This window comes from Eptatretus burgeri, chromosome 5, assembly GCF_056783735.1.
Source record: "Eptatretus burgeri isolate ZD-2024b chromosome 5, Ebu_testis_v1, whole genome shotgun sequence".
NCBI lineage: Eukaryota > Metazoa > Chordata > Myxini > Myxiniformes > Myxinidae > Eptatretus > Eptatretus burgeri.
In genome coordinates, this window is record NC_140965.1 from 11,666,320 (window position 1) to 11,689,082 (window position 22,763).

The 22,763-nt window shown below is 47.2% G+C and overlaps 1 protein-coding gene across 15 annotated transcripts in view; it reads right to left on the minus strand.

Moving 5' to 3' along the window:
- Window positions 1-2,525: 2,525 nt before the first annotated feature.
- Window positions 2,526-22,763, minus strand: part of LOC147025850 (choline kinase alpha-like) — a 90,370-nt gene continuing 70,132 nt past the window's right edge. For 12 of the 15 annotated variants that reach the window (XR_015058031.1, XR_015058033.1, XM_085880754.1 and 9 more), the window contains 2 exons: window positions 3,999-4,080; window positions 2,526-3,875 (listed from right to left, as the gene is read on the minus strand). Coding sequence is in view for 11 of the 15 variants with exons in the window: in XM_085880754.1 (XP_085736880.1) it covers window positions 3,819-3,875; window positions 3,999-4,080 (139 nt within the window). In the remaining 4 variants the exon portion in view is untranslated. Of the gene's footprint in view, window positions 3,876-3,998; window positions 4,081-4,438; window positions 4,540-19,096; window positions 19,251-22,763 lie in introns of those variants that run through there. The other 3 variants (XR_015058032.1, XR_015058030.1, XM_085880758.1) reach the window with 3 other exon arrangements.

Below are 22,763 nucleotides of genomic sequence, written 5' to 3' on the forward strand. Positions count from 1 at the left end.
TGGATGGTAATGTACCAAACATGGCTGAACTGCAGGGTGTATAGACGAGCATCAGACCTGCAAAAGTCGTAAACCCAACGTGCACTCGCAAGCAACTGAAGAAACTCATCCATGGCGAGGTACCTGGTGAAGAATCCAACAAACCGAAGCGTGTCTATAAACCCAAATATGTGACCATCAAGAGCACAAGGGATGCTGCGATTCACCTGATGGAAGAAACCAATGATGGACTGGACACCGACATGGCCGTCCTCTACAATGCAGCTTCGATGTTGAGAAAAGCCATCATTTGCCACTGGAACTTTACATCTTCTGTCATTGGGTACTCCAAGGACCAAACACCACCCGATCGACTGATGAGAAGTCAGCACATGTCACTGAAACAAGTTACGATGCCAGACAGAAAAACATATACATGTCGCAAAGCAGGCTTCAGTGGTACGGATATTTGTGGACGTTTCGACCTGCATGATGAATGTGACAATGTGGTTCAAGGACACGAGGAGGATGAGCTGTCCATTTTAAGTTACCTCAAAATTTTGTCCTCTACGAGTACCATGAAAGGTACCCTTCCCTCCAGGCTTTCAAAACAGCTGTTCACCACCACCTCTTATCTTCCCCCATCCAAATCCTCGATCTCTTCTACCCCCGATAATCCACCCAAGCCCACTTCCTTCAATTCCCCTGCTTTCCTTCCTGAAAGTCTCTGTAATGTCCATCTTCTCTTCGCCATGTTCCCCATCCCATCCCCATCCCTCTCCCTTCCACAGTTCACCTAATGTGTCTGTTCCCCACTGTTTTGTCCCTTCCACTCCCGCCCCTCTTGTCTCATGCCCCCTTGCTGTGAGTTGTGTGTTAGCTCTCATACAAGCCTCGACATTGTATACAAAAAAAAAAAGATAAAAAAAGGTGTAATTGATGTGCGTGTGTGATTGCATACACACGAGGGGAAGTATATTTGTATTTTTAAATAAATTTGGTTTACTTGTAAATTGTCAAATAAATAAATAACATTCAAACTGATATTTTGGAGGTAAACTAAAATAATTCATTGCAGACCCCAAGACAGTTTTCCAGACTGCCATCATGGACTTTGTATGCTCCTGGACTATGATTGTCAGAATTACCTTTTCCCAAACTACATTTTCCAGATTAAAATACTATCTTTAATCTTTGTTTATTCATCTTCTTATTTATTTTATTCAACCTTGATGTCGGCTTTCCAATAAGGACCAAATACAGGGTGTCCCCAAAAAAAAAAATACAACTTCATCTGCAAAGAGGATGGCCATACATATATTTAAAAAAAAGATATATGGCTGGATAGAAAGCTGAAAGATTGAAGTTTATTGTACCAATGTCAAAATTGCCACCAAAATTTAAATTTTGGTATAGAATCGTCGTTTTCTTTTAGACCACATGTTCGATGTAGGCTCCACGTTGTCCGATCACTGCCTGCAAACGCGGTCATATTCTCCATCACTTTGGGAAACGTTTCCTGAGGAATGTTCTGGATTTGTCAGTGGATGTCGGTGCCCCATCCTGCTGGAACCACTGGGTTCTCATCGGGATCGGGTTGTTTCTCCTACGGGCCTGAGTACGCAGCTCAGGCAGATAGAATTCCTGAATCATTTCGCGATAGTTCCTCTGGTTTACCGTGTAAGTGCGTCCCTGGTCATCTTCAAAGAAGTATGGACCAATTATCCCATACCAACCAACTGCCACCCACATGGTGACTTTGAGAACAGATCGAGGCACCAGTTCCCCAGTACCGAAAGTTTTGCTTGTTTACCTCCCCGGACTAGTAAGCATGGCGTTCGTCCGTCATGTGAAGTTTTTTGAGGAAGTCTGCATCTTCCTCCAACTTTCCTGAGAACTAATTTGCAAAGTCGAGTCGTTTGTGTTTCTGTTGATCAGTAAGCACTGTTTCTGTTTGAATTTTGTATGGAAAGGCATGAATGTCTTAGCAAAGGATCCTCTGAAAGGTGCTCTTATAAATGTTTGTCTCGGCAGAAAGTCGTCGAATCGATTTTTTTGGACTCTGAACGACCGCCTGTCTCACCATTTCCACATTTTCTTCACTACGACCTGTCCTCTTCTGACCACTGTGACCCTTGTGAAGGTCACAGATGGTTCCCACATTGGTAAACTTTGCGATGGTGCACTTTATTGTCCGAAAGTTTGGTGCATGGCGCAAATGGATACCGAAATGTCTCAAGTTAAGACGTTGCACCTGTATGACACTTTTCGTCTGGTGCCAAAGTTCAACAATTTTCGTCCGTTGTTGTACGGTCAGTCTTGGCATTTTTCTGGCCCTTGTTTGGTATCAAAATAAACTTCAGGGTCTCTGCAACAAGAAATGAAGCATTAGTGACAAAATTACTGCTTTTTTAGGATCAAATGAAGCATTTTAAAAGTTGTATATTTTTTGGAGACACCCTATAGATATCTAGCCATCAGGGAATGTCATCATTACTCTTACGAAGATGGTCACACACCTTACAAATCACAGTTGAGGATAGAAAAAAGATAACTGCACTTTATTGTACAACAATCATTTTACAGGCAACAAGCAGATGTACATCTCAAATGAAAACATGGAACTCGGTGAAAGAAATAATAATTATAGTGCTTTTTCTGCAGTGATGCAACATTGATATAGTCATGCGATCAAGTATAAAGTCTGAAAAACTCTACAAAATAAAAATAAAAATAAAAAAATGTGGAAAGTAAATTTGTGTGTTCCTGCAATAGCAGCCATGTTTGTTCCACAGCAAGGACTTAAAACATTAACCATCGATGATGACGGGTCATAGTGACAACAAACAATGTCGATACTCCAAATGGCTTGTCTTGATCTGTTAGCGTTTGCACACCAAGAAACCTGAGCGACTTGACTGTCCAACGGACACTCAAGTCCATCACATCACAGACAAGGCTCGACAAGCAACTTCTTACATGAACAGCAAGCACATGCTATTTGGTAAAGCTGGTTACCCTTTTAGCGTTAATGGAATGAAACCAAAAAAAAAATAAAAAAGGGAGTCCGTTTGGACTTCAAACCAGGGAAAAGAAAGTGGATGCGTCCGTGTCGATCCATTGTATTTCCAATCGTAGACCGAAACAATGCAAACCACCCCTCGGTCACTTTCCTCTCAACAGCAAGAAAACCAGAAAATAATGACCGGAGTACCGACACGGCCTTTGGGAAGGTTGCACCAACAAGCTCATCAGTACCAGCCTCGCGACATCAACGGTCAAATTCACCAGTTTCCCACGACCACCCAGACAGATTCGCTTAAAGGTTTTGCGTTTATTCATCGTGGCGGTCACAAATCGATGCTTAATCGATTGGCTCCTACTATAGTGGGGTGAAAAGTGAAAACGGTAACCTTGTGCTTTCACTGGTCAAGTTTAGTGTATTTCATCAAAAGGCATCACTGCAGGGAGATCATCACAGCCTTATAAAACTTTTCGACTTTAGACATACCACCTGCATGAACACCGATGAATGTTATCCACGACCCCAATGAAGGAACGCGTTATCATTCAAAGGCAAACAAAAGTCTTCTCTTCTGACCTCAATAAGGTAGATATCAATTACATTTGATTGTTGCAAAGTCTCAACTCAAGTAGGTTGGGGGAGTGGAGGTGGTGTGGGGGGGAGGGTAGGGTGAAATTCCTGTGTCTTTTCTTTTCGAAAAAGGTTCAGTTGTGGTATAAAACAACATCAAAAGATGCACGCACGTCTGTTCATAAAGATTCACATCAGGTTGCAGAAGGATGGACTGTGTCCTTCATGTATGTATTTGCTCCTCCTATTCGAAATTCTTCTTGTGCTCAAAATAGGCTTCAAGTCTAGCAATGGCATAATCCTGAATAAAAAAAAAATTTAAAAATGAATGTTTCGGCCAAGAAGAACTTCACTTACAAATCCAACTGAACTAACAAATAATCGAATTGAAACATTCTTCAATTCTGCTGAATGTCCCACTCACCAGGTAGCCAAACTCTATGGTTGACATGCTGGCTTGAAGAAGAGACCATAAACCCCAAAAGAAATGTGATGTCAGAACAAACCTGGAAGAGAGCACAACAGACATTGGGCTTTAAATGACAACATTAGCACAGCATTCCAGAGGCTACAGTACAGCAACGAAAACCAGGAAGGAGATAAAAGAAGATAAATATACAAGGCTCAGGGAATGAGTGAGGCTAGAAAAGTGGTGTGGATAAAAAGGGTGGGGTGGGGAGTAGTGATAAAGATTCAGCCATATTTTACACTGGCAAATACAACCCGTTGCTTCGCTGACGGGTATATCAAGAGGGGGGGGGGAGGGAAGAGAAAGAATGAGGGTAGGGTGAGGAGGGGTGGCTGAATGCCCCAGAATATCCTGAAGATGTACCCTCAAAATGCTAATTGACATCCTGTACCCACCTTTTACCCCATTCATCCCAAAATGTTCCTGACACCATGTAGACCTCTCCCACCAAAGTTGAGAATTTTCTTGCCCAGCTCTACCTCTTCAACAACTGTTCCTGTAGGCACAAGTACTCTAATCCTCAGGAACTCAAATCCTTCAGTCTTATCATACCCTCTCTTCTCTCTCTCTTTCAGAGGTTCTTCTGGATTTCACAAGGCAGTGCGTTTCTCTCTTTCACATTCCCTCCATTTTGAAAACGTTGCAATCATCACTTCTATTCATACGAAAGGTTCCAAACCTGATCCACGAACTTAGACCTAACAGCCTTCTCCCCATAATAAGCAAAGTAATGGAGTCCATCATTGCAACCAACCTTAGGCACAAGTCTTCTGCAATTTGCCAATCTCTGACAACGAGTTTGCTCTCATGGACCTGGCTATCCCACCTTGGATGAGTCACGTCTGACACTGAAGTGTCGGAAGCAAAAGAAAGAAATTAGGCTTCGGGCTATATATATATATATATATATATATATATATATATATATATATATATATATATATATATATATATATATATATATATATATATATATATATATATATATATATATATATATATATATATATATATATAGTTACGGCTGTGGAAATTCACAAACCACCATTCAGGTCCCGTAGGTGAGATATCTCTAAGTACATGTGTAGATAGCCCCAAATCCGTTGTCGAGAGGGATTTGATGTGATTCATTCGGGCTGCGATGCTTTGAGTTAGGCGTTTTTCTGTTCTATCTTAATTTTGAATCAACCGCCACAACCATCAAACCACCACCAAAAACCCTCCACCATCCTCACCTCTCTCCTTCTACGGCCATTCCCGCATCACCTGTGAACCCTGAGCGTCAGACTGTCTTGGGCTCGTTCAAGCGATACGCACCGAGCCGCGAGTGCAAACTGCGGCCTTTCCGAGGGAAAATTCGGATCAAGAATGCTGCACGCCCACTTCTGATCCGTCCAATTAGCAAGCGCGGAGCGGCTTGGCCCCGCCTCCAGGCACGACCGTGTGAAATCGAAATATGCAAATTCTAGGATCATGGGAGGTTCACGCCCCTTTTCCTCCTTCCAATGGGCGAGCATGGCTCCGCCCCCGAGCTCATCCTGATCCGGAAATTTGCATATGGGTTCTCCTGCCGGCCTATAAAGCGCCGAGCGCAAGGCGAATCGGGGCAGAGTCAGTTTTGAGGCAGAGAGTTTTGGCAGTCAAGTCGGGTTGGAGAGCGGAGTGGAGTCGGGAGGCGAAGGCGTCAAGGTGGTTTCTGCAATCGGCTGAGGAGAATTGTGGGAGGAGGCCAAGGAGCTCGGGTCTGAGGCAGGGAGGACGGCGGTTGGCGACGAGGTCGCGGTGGGATCACTCGTCGCGGGACCCAAGCCAGCCAGCCATTCTACTCCCCCAGAGCATCAACAATTTCCCCCTTTCCTCCGCGCTGATAGTGCAAAAAGGGGGCCCCGTTCCCACCCCACTCCAAGCGGTGCCAACGAAACCCGTGAAGGAGCACGAAGTCGGGGCACCGCCGGGCAGCCACATTTTCGGCTCGTCACGAGGACGGGGGTAGGACCCACCCGGTCTCGCGGACCTGACCGCTCCTTCAGGTACCGCGCACACAATGGCCTACGGGCCCGTCTGCCCGCTTGCCTATGAGGGTGGCTTCTTTCCTTTGCTTTTGAGTAAATGTGTGTCGGCGCCGTCTGTGAAGTAAAACTGTACAAGTGTTGCCGTGTGTTCGCGTATTCGGTCGGAGCTCTGCATTGTTGTTTTTGTTTTAAATTGATATATGTGCATTCTGACTGTTTGACTGTATATGTGTGCTTTTCGTGGGCTGGGTAATAAATGTGCATTATGTTGAATTGTTCCCCGTTTCGCTGCGTCCTTTCCTTCGTTTGAATCTCCATCTTGCTTCACGTAAAGGGTTCGTAGTGGGCTTAATACGCCCGATAATTAATCGGAACCGCCGAGGCCGACAATAACACCGCACGGTTATCCCGATAGCACGGAACGTACCGCTTAAGCGGTTCGTGTCCGGAGTCGACCTGCGGCGAGGTACGATGATCGCCCAGTTTACCATCCGCGTGGGTACTTAGGTAGGTCGAGTTTGGCGAACAACCCTATCCTACGCGGGTGGCCGATTGGCACAATCGTGGTGAGGTCAAAAGGCCCACCCGTGACTGGCTCTGGGCGATAGTTCCCGGAGGGTCACGACAGAATTGTCCGTTCCGGTGGGCGAGGCGGCCGCCATTCGAGTCGAGCGGCCGATCGCATGCCGGCAGGCGCGAATGCGCAACACTGGTGTCTGGGAGTGAGATTCGAATCCCTCCCGCCTCCAAGCTAAATTCACGGGGAATCGGCTCAGGGGGGAGAGGAGCGACCCCCGATTCCCTCCAAATTACGAGCGATTTAAATTAACCCCTTACAAGAAATAAGATGGCGCCTCAAGGCGAGCGGGTGCCGGGGGTAGAAATGTATTTGTGTAGAAATGTAGGATCCATGGCCCAGGTCGGTTCTTTTTATCATTATAACCCCACCACTAACTGTGGCAGTGGGAGTGGCTTGAGCACGAACTTTGCCGGCAAACGGAGTCGCACAATGGCAGCGCGATCGCACCTCAGCGCAGCACGGAGCGGGCTGATATTAATAGCACAACTAACGGCACAGCACGAGGCGTGAGCTCCCAGTCACCGGTTCAAGCCACGTGGTCACGGCATGTGCCATGGCAGGCGTGGCAGGATGACTATGCGAGCATTGGCAGGCTTCAGGCACAATTGGGGGATGTCTTGGAAAAGGTGAAGCATTATGAAGAATATATCGAGGAGGTGCAAAGTGGAGTGGACGAGTCGCAACGGCACGCGGACGAGCTTCAGAAAAATTAAATGTACGGGGGGGACACAGCGATTGGATGATTTACTGGAACGAATTCGGTGGCAAAAACATGACTTGGCCAACAGAGTCGACAAACTATGTGGGAAAAAGAATTTGGTAGCATTTTATACCCGTCAGTTGGAATATGCGAAGAGCAAACTGAACAAAAGAATAGAGGAACAGCAGATTGGTATCTCCCAGGATAGGAAACAATGGGAGGAAGAATGGAAAACCGAGCTCGAAAAGAAACAAAAGGAGCACGACTTGGAAGTAAAACAACTAATGGAAAGATTCAAGAACTGGCCAGGGGGTCTTCTACTACTAATGGAAAGATTCAAAGAACTGGAGGGGAGAGTGAGGGAAATACAGTTGGAAAAGAAAAAATGTGAACACGATGGGGAGTTGGAACAATTGAAGGAAGAGATGAGAACAGGCAATCAGGAAAGAGAAAGCCGAGAACGGAAGATAAAAAGAGGAGAGAGACAGCTGGAGGAAAGGACGGAGGAATTGCTGGAAAAGGTCAGAACAGTTCAAGGAACTGCAGGGAGAATTGAGGGAGGAAGGAGAAAGGAAAACAAAGCTAGAAAAGGAAAAACGCAAACAAGATGGGGAATTGGAACTACTGAAGCAAGAGGTAAGGGCAAGCCAGTTTAAAAGAGAAATCCTGGAAGGGGAGATAAGAATGGGAAAGGAATGGCAGAAAAAACTAAATGAATACAGTAAAAAAAAAAGGACGAATTAAGGAGGGAAGCGGTGGAAAGAAGAGATGAAATGAGTGAAGAAGCATGCAAATTGAGAAAGGAATTGGAAAAGAAAGCTTGAGTTACAGAAACACCAAAACAAAGAGACGGAATTACAAAACGAGTTGAGGATGGTGAGAGAAGAAAGAACGACAGCAGAGAATGAAACGTTAAGGAACCACACTGTACAGATCGAACAGCTGGAAGCAAAGGCCAGATTAAAGAATGAGGAACAAGAAAGAGTCCTGAAAGAACAAGGAATGAGACAGGAGAAAGAAATCCGTCAATTAAAGGAAATAATGAGATTGCAGAACGAGGAACAAGAGAGACAGTGGAATAAAAAACTGAAAGAGTATGAATTCGAAACTGAACGACAAAACGAAAAAAAATAGGTTGGAATACGAGGAGAAGTTGAAGGAGCAAGGAATGAAGCAGGAAGGAGAAATCAGGAGATTGAAGGACACAACGAGATTGGAGAGGGAAGAACGAGAGGAACAATGGGATAGAAAACAAAAGGAACATGAAGCCGAGGTTGACCAATTGGAAGAAAAGGCAAGGCTGGAGTGCGAAGAGATAGACAAAGAACAGCGAATGAAACACAAAAGGTAAATTAACCAAATTAAGAAAACCACGAAACTGGAGAAGGAAGGGCAGGAGAAGAAACAAGGAAGAGTAATGAGACAGCAGCAAATGAAACACACGAAGGAGATTAACCAAATGAAGCAAACCATGAAACTGGAGAAGGAAGGACAGGAGAGGAAACAAGGAAGGGTAGTGAGAGAACAGCGAATGAAACACAGGAAGGAAATGAGCCAATTGAAAGAAACGATGAGATTGGAAAATGAAGAGCAGGAGAAACTGTGGGGCAGAAAACAAGAACAATGCGAGTTGGAAATTGAACAACTAAAACGGGGAGCGAGATTGGCGTCCACGGGGATTGAAAAACTCCGGAGGGAGAATGAAGAACTCAGAAAGTTTCGAGAGGAGGAACGGCTCAAAAGGAGCCAAGAAATGGAACAGCACAATGACGTGGGATGTATGACAGCACCACGGGGAATAATGTTCGTAGTGCGGGACTTGATTGACATCACTCGTCGGATGAAACAACAATTAGGGCAAACCCTGAAAATGGAGACAGTGGAAATAATAACGGGAGCCCGGGTGACTGAAACGTGAGATGAGACACGAGGTGACGACGTCCGAAAAAGCAAAAGAGACAAAGATCCAGGAAGAAACTAATAGACACGAGGAGACAATAGAAATAAAATGTATAGAGACTCGGGAGATAGAAAAATAGAGGAGAGACTGCATGATAAAGACGGGGTTAAAGGAACAGAACACACACACACACACGGAGTTAGTGGAGGACGATGAGGGGGGGCTTGGGGAATGTGTCGTGACCCGGTGCGAGCAGCTGGATGGCCTCCTCCAGGAACGAGGGGAGGGAGTTTGCCCCCTCGAAGCTGATCACGACCAGGTGGGTTCGGTCGTGCCAAGCGGAGTTGAGGGGAGGAGTGCTGCGAACGGGTGCACGCCGAGCTTGGGGGTATAGAGGCCCCGGAAACCCTTGGGGTGGCACAAATCCCCAGTGTGGTTGTCCCTGTGTGTTTGGTGCAAGGTGTGAGTGCGCCCCCGTGTGTGGAAGTGACCCCGTGTGTGAGTGGTGTGGTGGCAAGTATGCCGAGATGCGTGCTTCCCAGCATGCCGAGTGGGAGTGAAACACCGCGGGTGAGTGCCCCCACGTGTGTGAGTGAGGCACGGTGTGTGAGTAAGGCATGGTGCGTGAGTGAGCGGCCGAGTGCGAAGGAGACCGCGTGTGTAAGGTCGCTGTGTGTAAGGGAGATGTCGGTCGGCATGCGTGAGCATGCAGCCGCGCCTCCCGGTGTGAATGTAATGGAGAGGTGTGTGTGTCATGGCACACAGGTGTGTGTGGAGTGAATGGCGACGACGACGGCGACAGAGGAACGAGGGCCGAATAGCGGCCGTAGCTATTTTGGGGACTGCGCCGGGTTCACCCAGCAGCGAGCGCGAGGTCCGTGCTGTGCAACGCACGAGGCCCCCACGTGCTCGCTTGCGGGAGTGAAGCCCGGTCCGGAAACGCACGCGGTGGATTTGCCGATCCCGCGGACGGACAAAGTTTAGGCAGGTCAACGGATTTGGACCGGATGGGTTCTCCACGCGGGCGTGTGTTAAGCTCCAACGGGCAAAGCACATATATTCGCGTGGGGAACCCCTCGAGACGTGAGGCTTGCGTTTTTTTTTTTAAGCGCCGGGTGGCGTCATGGCACGTGTGGTTGGAATCCGGCAGGAGGATGAATCCCTGCCGGATGGTACCATCCAAGAGGGACGAGGGACGCGAATGGCTGCCATGACGTCACGCCACAGGTGCGCGGCTGTGAATTGCCGCGGTGGTGCGCAGGTTGCGAGTTGCCGCGCTGGTGCTGCGCGAGGAAGAAGAAAAAAAAAAAAAAAAGCAAACCTCGCTTTTGGGTGAACAGGATTCCCGGAAAAGGGGTGGAAGACCCCCTGGCCAGGGCACAGGATGACACTAGCTAAGGGGAAGGGTTAGCTTAGCTAGACCGACTTCATGGGGCAAGGGGTAAGTCCTCATGGAGTCCATGGAATGGATTAGAGGGATTGTAGTCAGATTTAGGATGGGGAATGGATTTAATGGGATTATTTGGAGACAGAGACAGACTTTGGATGTGTAGTGGGGACGTAGTTTAGCTACGTAGTGTTAAATGGAACGTGCTGTAGTTTAAGGGACGACGTGGGAGCACGAGTTAGTTAGGGGATGTAGTGAGAAGGATGGCAGAATTCAGCGGTGTGCGTGTTGAAGAGTTGGTGAGTTGTGTGGAGTCATGTTGAGTGAGTGAGGCCAGCGGGTCTGTGTGAGTGGAGCGAATGTGGAATGCATGGTGCGATGAGTGATTGGAGGGAGGAGTGATTCCCGCCCAAGGGACCCCGGGGTCAGTGTAAAGTGAGTTAGTGGGTTAGTTAAATTGACAAAATGGAGGTCGTTTTGTTGTTGGTGGGAGTGTAGGCTCGAAACCCATTTGGAGGGGTGCAGGAGCCCTGTTGACGGGCTGGGAGCGTGGCTGCGAAAGGTGAGTATCGCTGAGTGGGTACCCCGGGCACCAGGCTAGTCGGCCGTAGTAGGCCAAGGGCCCATGGGGGGCCGGGATAGCGTAGTGGACATGGGTGCGCCTGCATGGTGCGGGGGCCCGGGAAGCCAGCCTGCCACGTGAGCGTTTCAGGGGAGTCGCCAGGGAGGGCACTCCCGGGTGTTTAGGGAGCTGGTAGGCTCGGAGGCAGTGTAGTGCCCGGGGGTGCCATCGTCGGAGAATCGGCAGAGGGTAGTGCCTGCCAAGGGGAGCCACGCGTCCCAGCCATGAAACCGTGAGGGCACGGAAGGAAAATTGGGGGGCGAGGCCCGAAATTGTGAGGACACCAACACGGGCGACGGGAATCTGGGTTGTTAGAACCAATAGTTTAAGCATGAGGCACTTGTTGAAAGCCCCGGGGTAGTTTAAGAGTTGATGGTTAGGGTAGATTAGGAGATGCACGCCTCCGCACCATCCATCCCTTCGCTCTCGTTGTGGGCCGTTGGACCCACTTTAGGTTAGATCGCTGAAGTCTGGGGAGGCCATCCGGAGGCTTCGTTGGGCCTCGACACAGGAAGCAAGCTCTCCCTTGTTCCTCTCCGGGAAGGGAACGTAGGGGTTGGGAGAAGGCTAGGTGACAGAATAGGTTAGCCGAACAAGGACGATAAAGGGGGTTAGGGGACGAATTATAGTGGGAGGTATAGAAATAAAAAGGGGAAAAAATTTATTAATTGGGGCTAAATTGGGTTTTACAAAATAAGGGAGTGGGTATGGACAGTGACAGGCAAAGGCGATAGGTTGGGAGGGAGACCGTAGGGTAGGTCCGAACCCACCTTCCGAGTGGCCAGCACCACCGCACTCCCTCCACTGACAGGCAAAGGCTGGCCAGCTTCATCTGCTGGCTGCGTTGCTTCAAGGGCTGTGCCGGCCAACTTCATCGGCAGCTGTTGTGTTGCTGCACGGCCTGGGCCGGCCAGCTTCATCTGCTGGCTGTGTTACTTCAAGGCCTGTGACGGCCAGTTCGTCCGCCGGCTGTGTTTGCCTGCAACGGCCTTGTTCTGCAGGCTGTGGTTGCCATGCCATGCCCACTGCCTCTGTTCACCAGCCCCCGTTCTATTTTGCTTTGTCCTCCTCACCCCCCCTTGTTCATTGCCATGTGCGCCAGGATCATCAAGCAACAGTTTGCAAGCTGCAAGAACTGTCCTGTTGGCAGCTACAACACGGGCCTGCAGTGGCGGCCCGTGCACCGGTTTTCTTTTGATTTTTCTGCCTGCAGAGTCCATTGATCCTGGGCCATGGTTTCGTGTAAAATTTGTAAGGTTAAGATGTACTGTAAATATGAGTGCGCCCCCGGCATGTCTGTCTCGCGCCGGCAATTTTATTTAAGTCGTCTGAGTGAGTGGGTTTGTTTAGTTAGTTACTCAGCCCTCAGGTTATTTATTTTGGGGACACGAATACCATGAATGTCGCACTCAGGGATCCGAAGGTAAAACGTACTAGGGGAGAACTACACATGATGGCACACGAGAATTTGACGACTTGGGACAAGTCTGTAAAAAGGGGAGGGGGTAGTGTTACGGCTGTGGAAATTCGCAAACCACCATTCAGGTCCCACAGGTGAGATATCTCTAAGTACATGTGTAGTGAGCCCCAAATCCGTTGTTTAGAGGGAATTTATGTGATTCATTCGGGCTGCGACGCTTTGAGTTAGGCGTTTTTTTTGTTCTATCTTATTTTGAATCAACTGCCATAACCATCAAAGCACCACCAAAAACCCTCCACCGCCCTCACCTCTCTCTCCTTCTACGGCCATTCCCGCATCACCTGTGAACCCTGAGCGTCGGGCTGTCTTGGGCTCGTTCAAGCGATACGCACCGAGCCGCGAGTGCAAACAGCGGCCTTTCCAAGGGAATATTTGGATCAAGAATGCTACACGCCCACTTCTGATCCGTCCAATCTGCAAGTGCGGAGTGGCTTGGCCCCGCCTCCAGGCACGACCGTGTGAAATCGAAATATGCAAATTCTAGGATCAGGGGAGGTTCACGCCGCTTTTCCTCCGTCCAATGGGCGAGCGTGGCTCCACCCCTGAGCTCATCCTGATCCGGAAATTTGCATATGGGTTCTCCTGCCGGCCTATAAAGCGCCGAGCGCAAGGCGAATCGGGGCAGAGTCAGTTTTGAGGCAGAGAGTTTTGGCAGTCAAGTCGGGTTGGAGAGCGGAGTGGAGTCGGGAGGCGAAGGCGTCAAGGTGGTTTCTGCAGTCGGCTGAGGAGAATTGTGGGATTAGGCCAAGGAGCTCGGGTCCGAGGCAGGGAAGACGGCGGTTGGCGACGAGGTCGCGGTGGGATCGCTCGTTGCAGGACCCAAGCCAGCCAGCCATTCTTCTCCCCCAGAGCATCAACAATTTCCCACTTTCCCCCGCGCTGAGATAGTGCAAAAAGGGGGCCCCATTCCCACCCCACTCCAAGCGGTGCCAACGAAACCCGCGAAGGAGCACGAAGTCGGGGCACTGCCGGGCAGCCACATTTGCGGCTCGTCACGAGGACGCGGGTAGGACCCACCCGGTCTCGCGGACCTGACCGCTCCTTCAGGTCCCGCGCACACATTGGCCTACGGTCCCGTCTGCCCCCTTGCCTATGAGGGTGGCTTCTTTCCTTTGCTTTTGAGTAAATGTGTGTCGGCGCCGTCTGTGAAGTAAAACTGTATAAGTGTTGCCGTGTGTTCGCGTATTCGGTCGTAGCTCTGCATTGTTGTTTTTGTTTTAAATTGATATATGTGCATTCTGACTGTTTGACTGTATATGTGTGCTTTTCGTGGGCTGGGTAATAAATGTGCATTATGTTGAATTGTGCCCCGTTTCGCTGCGTCCTTTCCTTCGTTTGAATCTCCATCTTGCTTCACGTAAAGGGTTCGTAGTGGGCTTAATACGCCCGATAATTAATCGGAACCGTCGAGGCCGACGATAACACCGCTCGGTTATCCCGATAGCACGGAATGGACCACTTAAGCGGTTCGTGTCCGGAGTCGACCTGCGGCGAGGTACGATCGCCCGGTTTACCATCCATGTGGGTACTTAGGTAGGTCGAGTTTGGCGAACAACCCTATCCTACGCGGGTGGCCGATTAGCATGATCGTGGTGAGGTTGAAAGGCCACGACAGAATTGTCCGTCCGGTGGGCGAGGCGGCCACCATTCGAGTCGAGCGGCCGATCGCATGCCGGCGGGCGCGAATTCGCAACAATATATATGCCGGTAGGTGACGAGGGATTCGCTTGGATCGAAGCGCTGGAAACGATGCTTTTCATTCTGACCGATCCACCGACGAAGATTCATTACCAAGACGTATTGGTTCACATACAATTGTTCCTCTGCCTGGCAAGATTTTTCCTATTGCATATTTTGCCAACTGGCACTCCTCATAAAAAATGACGGTAAATAGACACCCTATTTTTGAAGGACTTCCATTTGAAAAATAATCGGTTTGCTGGCTTGTGCTGTGGAGCCTCACGTTGCAGATGCGCGCGCGCGCACACACGCACGCACGCACGCACACACACACTTCTCTCAATGTTCTTGTTTGACCACACCTGAGCCACACAATATTTTTCACAAGCCACGCCCACTTTCCTGAACCACTCCCATGAATAATAAATAATTAAAGGTGGTGTGTGGATCGTGGAATTGTTTACGGTAAATAAATAAATAATTGGAGGTAGTGTGTGGGTCGTGGAATCGTTTTCGGTAAATAAATAAATTATTGGAGGTGGTGTGTGGGTAGGGAATCGTTTACGGTAAATAAATAAATAAGGTGGTGTGTGGATTGTGGAATCGTTTACGGTAAATAAATAAATAATTGGAGGCAGTGTGTGGGTCGTGGAATCGTTTTCGGAAAATAAATTATTGGAGGTGGTGTGTGGGTGGGGAATCGTTTACGGAAAATAAATAAATAAATAATTGGAGGTGGTGTGTCAGGAGGAGAATCCGAAATGGTAAATAAATAAATAATTGGAGGTGGTGTGTGGGTGGTGGAATCATTTTCGGTAAATAAATAATTAAAGGTGGTGTGTGGGTCATGGAATCGTTTTCGGAAAATAAATAAATAATTGGAGGTGGTGTGTGGGTCGGGAATCGTTTTCGGTAAATAAATAAATAATCGGTTTGCTGGTTTGTGCTGTGGAGCCTCACGTTGTGCACGCACGCACACACGCACACGCACACAGACACACAGACAAAACCCGATAAACTTCTCCCAATGCTCTCGTTTGACCACACCTCCTGAGCAACACTATTTTTCATAAGCCACGCCCACTTTCCTACACCACTCCCACTTTTCATCAACCACGTCCACTTTCCCGAAGCTCCACCCACTTTCCTAAGCCCCTCATAAAAAATTACGGTGAATAGACACCTGATTTTTGAAGGACTACCATTTGAAAAATAAAACCTCAATCAAAAATCGGCTTGAGTAAAATTTTCTAAATATCTCGAAGTGTTTAATTCCGAAGTCTCGCTTCTCTACATTCAAAACTGAAGGACAAGTATTGAAAATACTGTACACGGTTTTTCGGCCGCTGCACAGCAGCGGATGGTTGCGAGGCAACGAAATTCAAACGCGCACATTCCCAACAAATACTGCACATGTTGGCAAAGTTTCATCGAAATCGGTTCGCTGGTTCATGCTGTGGAGCCTCACGTTGCAGACACACACACACGGAAAACCCGACAATAAGGGATATGTAGCATATATACAGTAGACGAGGTGTAAGTCGGCAGCGTGTAACTCGTCACTTCGCCTAAGTCGGCAGCGTCAAAAAGTCCCGAATTTATCTCATGTTAAATCCCTTTGAATAAAGGGTCATCCCTCTGTAAGTCGTCATCTCTAAGTCGTCACTTCGTCTAAGTTGTCAGATGTTGTCCATTCCCACGTAATGGAAACTCAAGTAAATTACCACTCCTAACTCGTCACACGGAACTGCTGCCTCGTGAGAAGCCCGATTTCATGGAATCGTGATGCTCACTCATTGGTGCACACCGCCAGTGATAGGCTATTTATAACTGTGTACACACGTTGATCGCACTGCAGGCAGGACAATGGCGACTAAGCGTAAGCTTACAACTAAAACCTACCAAGAAAAATACGACATTATCCAGTTTTGTGAGTCAAATCCACTGATGAAGAAAACAGACATAGCTGAGAAGTTGGACATCAAACGGCAGACATTGAACGATATCTTGAAGAATAAGGGCAAGATATTTGGACAAGTGGAGAAGATCGTGAGGCCGGTGGGAAGTGTGAAATGCGTGAAATGTGTGTCCTTTGAAAATGTCGATGACGTGCTCATCATCTGGTTTCGGCAAATGTCGGCTCAGCCAAATATTCGGTTTCGGCCGATTCGGCCGATACTGTCTTTCGGTGGAGGATTGCCCAGCCAACATCATGGAATACAATGACTGGTTTGAATCCTTTCTCATGCATCAGATGCCCAAGTGTTTGAGGCATTCAAACATAACGGATTACTTCACGAAGAAGTAAAGGATCGATCGAGCTTAGTGTTGAAGTCCGATCATGGTTTTATCTTGGTTTGTTTTGTACATTACCGCACTCACTTACACATAGGCATTGAGTGGTAATCATCACCACGATGACTGTGTGTCATGTAATTTGTCACCATACCATCACCGATGGTATACGAGTTGTCTTAGAGTTGTTCATTATCTTTACTTTTGATAAACTGATTCATGAATTCCATCTTTGCTTGATCACTTTCCAACTCACCAACTCACCCCCACCTATGCCCCGAGGATTGCGTTTTCCTTTTGGTACAATAGCCGGCTCTCACACATACGTGTCCAGGCCACGCGCGACTTCATCCTTCACCCAACAGCCATCATGAATGTTCGCATACGCGCAAGTCGTCACATTTCTAAGTCGTCACTTTTTTCTCGGTCCCGATGGTGACAACTTACGCTTAGTCTACTGTCTTGTGAATCCAATATATATATATATATATATATATATATATATATATATATATATATATATATATATATATATATATATATATATATATATATCCTTTGAAACGAATTGACATCCAGCAATGATTTTCAACTCATCTTCCCTTGGTATTCAGGGTCCCCTGCCCAATAGGTTATTTGGTTTCCTTCAAGAGTAGAAACAGAGGGTGGCCCTTGATAGTGTCCTTTCTGATTATTTGACATTTCATGCTGGGCTTTCAGAAGGCAGAGTCTTTGGACTTATGTTATTCTTGGTCTATGTCAATGATCTTTGGGGAAAAAAAATAAAAATAAAAAAAAATTAAAAAAAATCAACAACCATCTTGCTGACGAGTCCACCCTGTGTAAAATGATACCCATAAAAGGCTGGCCGTTTCAAAATCACTTTTGTCAGACCTGGACAAAATAAGCCACTTATTAATATACTTGTAACACAATGTTCAACACCGGCAATTCACACACATTCTAAATCTGCAATTGAACTATCGAATGCACTTTGCTGGACAGCCACTGGAAGAGCTGCAGTCCCTGGAATTATTTGGCCCCTCCATCTGTAATTATGCTTTGTGAGAGGATCATCCTCCTATTAATTTTCCATTAGTCACTGGCTTTAACACCAATCCAAATTTTTATTACAGACCCTACGCACCAAAAGCATGGCCTGCTATAGCTGCCCGTGCACCCCCCGCCCCCCCCTCACCACAACACCCCACAAAAAACCTGACTATTTTTCTGATGCCCCAGAGTATCCTGAACATGAAATCAAATGTCAACATTGCATAAGTTGGGATGAACTCATTGTGGCTCGATATGTAGAGGTACCCTCAAAATGCGACCGTGGTCAATTCACGTCGCAATCTATTTCCATGTTTCATACTTTGGTCATTTGTGGGGTCATTATAGGAGTAATACACAGAAATGAGGAAGCGAATGAAAGCTTAGCTTCTGCTGGTTCTTCTGAAATCAATATTATTGAGTTTCAGAAATATTTCATGCGAGTTAGTGGACCACATATGCCCGCACTCTGCATACATATCCGATACGTAACAAAAATGATCAAATTTCTACATTTACTCTTGCTTGACGTGCACATGTACGACGTTATTCATCCAAGTCATACTTTTAAAAATAAACTGTGTCCATATAGTTAACATTTGATACCACAACGATGATTCTGTTGACAAACTGATAAAGTTATGGCAGTTCCAGCACAAGAATTGTTGCGCTGAATAATTATTAGATACGTTTGTAAGTTTTAAAGACAGGGATTGTTTTAAAGACAGGGAAGATCAGGATGTGATTGTGGTCATGGTTGATGGTTGATCTCCTCATTCAATTTATTCCTTCCTACCCACCAATATGGAACAATCCTGATCAGTATAAGAAGTTGATGAGTTGATGGGCACCTTCCACCTCGTTTGCACTCATCTCAAGATGGGAGGCAAGAATATGGATGGTTCTGGGTTGTCTGATATCCTCCGAGAAGCAAGGTTCATTGCCTCTGGTTCGCAGCAAGGTGTAATGTCAGGAAAGCATGACAACATGGCGATGAATTGTCATAAAGTTATGCTGGAGTGCCTGGAAAGGTTGTTATTGGAACGATACATGGCTGACCAAGGTGAGCAGGATCTGCTCTCTTCCCTCCCAGCAGACTCGGTGAAGAAGTTGGCTGATAAGTTACAATCGCTCACAGCAACAAATTATGATGCAGTCAATAACTACATCCAGGATTACTTGCAATATAGAGTGGATGTCAGTGGATGTAGTCTCAGAAAAACTGGTCCACCATGGGCTTCCTACATGAATCATATATGGCAAGTACTGTCTCATGCACGCAGTGAAGTACGATGACTTGCTTACATATGCTCACCGTTTGCATCTCATGGGGAGACCGATGCTTCGCATTCAGTGGTCATAAATATGCACGCGACCTCACTTGCTTCTCTACCTTCTTGGCTACCATCGAGGAATCACAACCAGGAGAAATTCATTTGATCAGGAGAGGAGCGATGAGTGCGGATCATTTGTTCATTCCTGGAAACCAGTGCTGTCGCTAAAAAGATGGAGGAAACATTCACAAGACATGTCAAATCTCATGCTGGTGGTGGTGGGGGTGGTGTTAGTGATTCTGGGATTCTCAGCAACCATGCCACGTACGAAAGATGGGTGAGAACAACACACACTTGATCCAAATATGTCAACAACACACTGAACATAGCCAACATGCTGACAGACAACCTCAATGGAACAATGCATCATGATGTATTGTTGTGGAGCCGGGTATTGGCTGCGAGCACGACCGCGAAGTGGAGCAGTAGGGTCGACTCGACCGAACACCCGGAATCTAGATCGTACCGTTCAGAAAATTCCGAGGGTACGGGTCCCTTACAGGACCGTGAATCGTCAATAATTCCACTCCAATAATAATTGTATTCCAATAGTAATAATAATTCCGTCAATAATGGGACAGGGTTATTTGCCAAACTTCAAAATACCTAGGGAGCCACGTGGCGAGCTACCGAGTATTCACACCCTCGACGGGACTCGAACAGGACGAGTCGTTTCCGTGCTCGACCCGTGCGTACCCCGAGCGGATGGTTACCGAGGTCCCGTCGGTCCGAATGCACACAGCTACGGCAACAACGGCCTTCTTTAATTCCCCAACACGCACAGTGTTAAACCAATGAGGAAACACAAAAACGAGCTGATACATTCAACAGGGGATTTATTTACAATAGGGAAAGGGAAGCACGTAAGGGCAGTTATCACGACTAATAGAAATGCAAGTATGTACAAGGCAAAAAGAGCACTTAACAATTGCTACTTAAAGACGGGCCCACACCCAAAAGAAATGGACCCAAATTGTCTTTATTATCCCTTCGGCTCGGAGGGAAGCCGAGCTGAGGGACGAGAAGGTGGCAGGCTACCTGGCCGCAAGCGCGCGGCTGGAAGTCCACCCCCTCCCGGAGCTCCGGTCGCCAGAAGACTGACCAAGGCAGCCAGACGCAGACCACGCCAGCGACGAGATAAGTGCAGAGAGCCAGACCATGCCAACGACGAGACGAGCAGAGCCCAGAACAAGCGCTCGAGAAGACGGCCGCAGATTATTTGCTCTCTCTTTATTCATCCCCTTTTCGGGCGTGGTTCGCTCATTGGCCGCAAATGACGCCAAGTCCGCTGATTGGACCGGGGGGGGGGGCATGACGGCCGTCGCGGTGCACCGCCTCCAAACAGGCAGAGGAATATTATCCTGCGTGGGCTGTGCTCATTGGACGACCGCCGGGGAACTCGCTCGCATCTCCCTGATTGGGCGAGAGCGACGTCAGGGTCTCGTGAACTCCACCCACGTACGTGCTGACACGCACGTAGGCAATGGCGTCGGTGTGAGGAAGCGAGGTGAAGGCGTGTTGTTGTAAAATAAAAGAAAACCCTGCTATCAAAATAACTCTGTAGTTCATGAACATTTAATTTCCCATTAAGCAAGGTAAAGGGAGCTATCTATCCACATTTACTTATCGAAATAACTGAGCTATAGGACCTGTATGTTGAATGCTCATAGCGTCCAGATTCATAACAGTACAACCAGCAGAAATCCTGAAGAGTGCCAAGTATGGAACAAAGGCACAAGAACAAGAGGCAGTTTGAGAGTTTCATCAATCCATTCATGGTTAATGACCAGGACAAGCTCTTCAGTGTTTCATATGGAGCTGCAGCCACCAAAGTCATCACAACTGACGTACAAAGGCCAGAAACACCAGGAAGAGAGGCAAAGGAAGCTTTCCTCAGAGAGAGACTGGAGAAGAATGTCAACTTCTTTGAACCAGTAAAGCGGATGAACCTGAGAACGCTTGGTGACACGAACAAGGAGATGAAAGCAGAGACATGAACAAGTCACCTGAGCTAAGTCTGAAGTCCAGTGTCACGTCATAATGTCCTCATAATAGACCTTGGTTACGTGTAAGCCATTAATACTCAAAAGGTTTACACAAGTCTTGAGCTGGTTGTTTATAAGAGCATGTGTACTCTAAAATAAATGACAAGGGAAACTCAAACCCCATAAAGTCATATGAACGACTTGAAAAATTGTACTTTGCTGTTCCGTTGCTTGACATTCAGCATTTCAAAGGATAGAGCACAGTAGACAATCCCGATATGATAGCATCCATCTAAACCACATGTTTGATATAAGCACTCCTTTTATTCAGTGCCCCTTCAAAATGTTTATAAGCAAATAAGATCACTCTCAGTATCTCCGCCATGCTTCTGATAATGAAGTGAAGCACGCACGTGCAGAGTACCAGCAAGCTCTGCATTGACGCTCATTCGACGGCATAATGGCAAGAATGTGCACTCAAAACTCACAAACCATTACGTGTGTGTGTGTGTGTGTGTGTGTGTGTGTGTGTGTGTGTGTGTGTGTGTGTGTGTGTGTGTGTGTGTGTGTGTGTGTGTGTGTGTGTGTGTGTGTGTGTTAGTTTCATGACGAGCCATAAAACACACAGACCTAAAAAAAAAAAACACGGAAGTAGCTTATTGGGTTTGACCTGAGCAGCAGCAGTAACAACAATTCCACACGTACGCCGTACGGTATATATGCCAACTGAATCCACGGATGTAGAATCCATGTAATGAAAGATACGATAGCTCTACTTGCTTTTCTCCATAATATACATCCTTTGACTCTACAACACCCATGTATGTGCGATCGGAGGCTCCGAGCTGTACGGTAGAGCTGACAGACCTGGTTAATTTTGACTATTGTTTTGATTCGGTGGATCACACGGTCACTATTAATAAACTGTATGTGATGGGAGCAAGACCTTCCTTAATCTAGTTGATTTTCAGCTTCCTCTCAAACTACACCCAAAAAGTTCATTACAAGGGAGAATTTTCTATGCCCCTCTCAACAACTGGTGGTGTCCCAAAGGAATGCGACTGGGCCCGCACATCTTGGCCATCATGACGCTCTCCAGTAATCTGACATTTGGAGGTGGAAATACGTGGATGACCTAACTTTGGCAGAGTTGCGCCAAATAGACTCTCCATGTACCCTCCCAACAGCCCTTTCAGAATTTGAATAGTGGTGCACAGAAACCAAGATGCAGCTCAACACAGCCAAGTGCCAGGGCATGCGGGTGTCATATCACTCATTCGCCGCCAGCTGCCACCTCTGAAGATCAAACTTAACGTCAGACTGGAGGAAAGTCAGCAGGTCAAACTGTTGGGAGCCGTCAGCAATGATCTCAAGCGGGCAGACCAAATATACCTCATCAATTCTAAGGCGTCGAGAAAGTTGTGCATGCTTCAATCATTGAAGAAGTTTTGTGTCCCAAAAGAAGATCTCATCACTGTGTACGCATTTCTTACATCAGACCCATGTTCGAATATTTCTGCCCTGTATGGCATTCCTCACCGACACAACAGCATGCATTGATTGAATAGATGGAAAAATGAGCATTGAGGATTATTCCCATCACAATGTCTTGAGTAGCTGCCTGCTGAATTCACTGTTCGAACGTCGTAAACAACTTTGCATCTTCTTTGTATCGTAGATTCCAGACTGGCC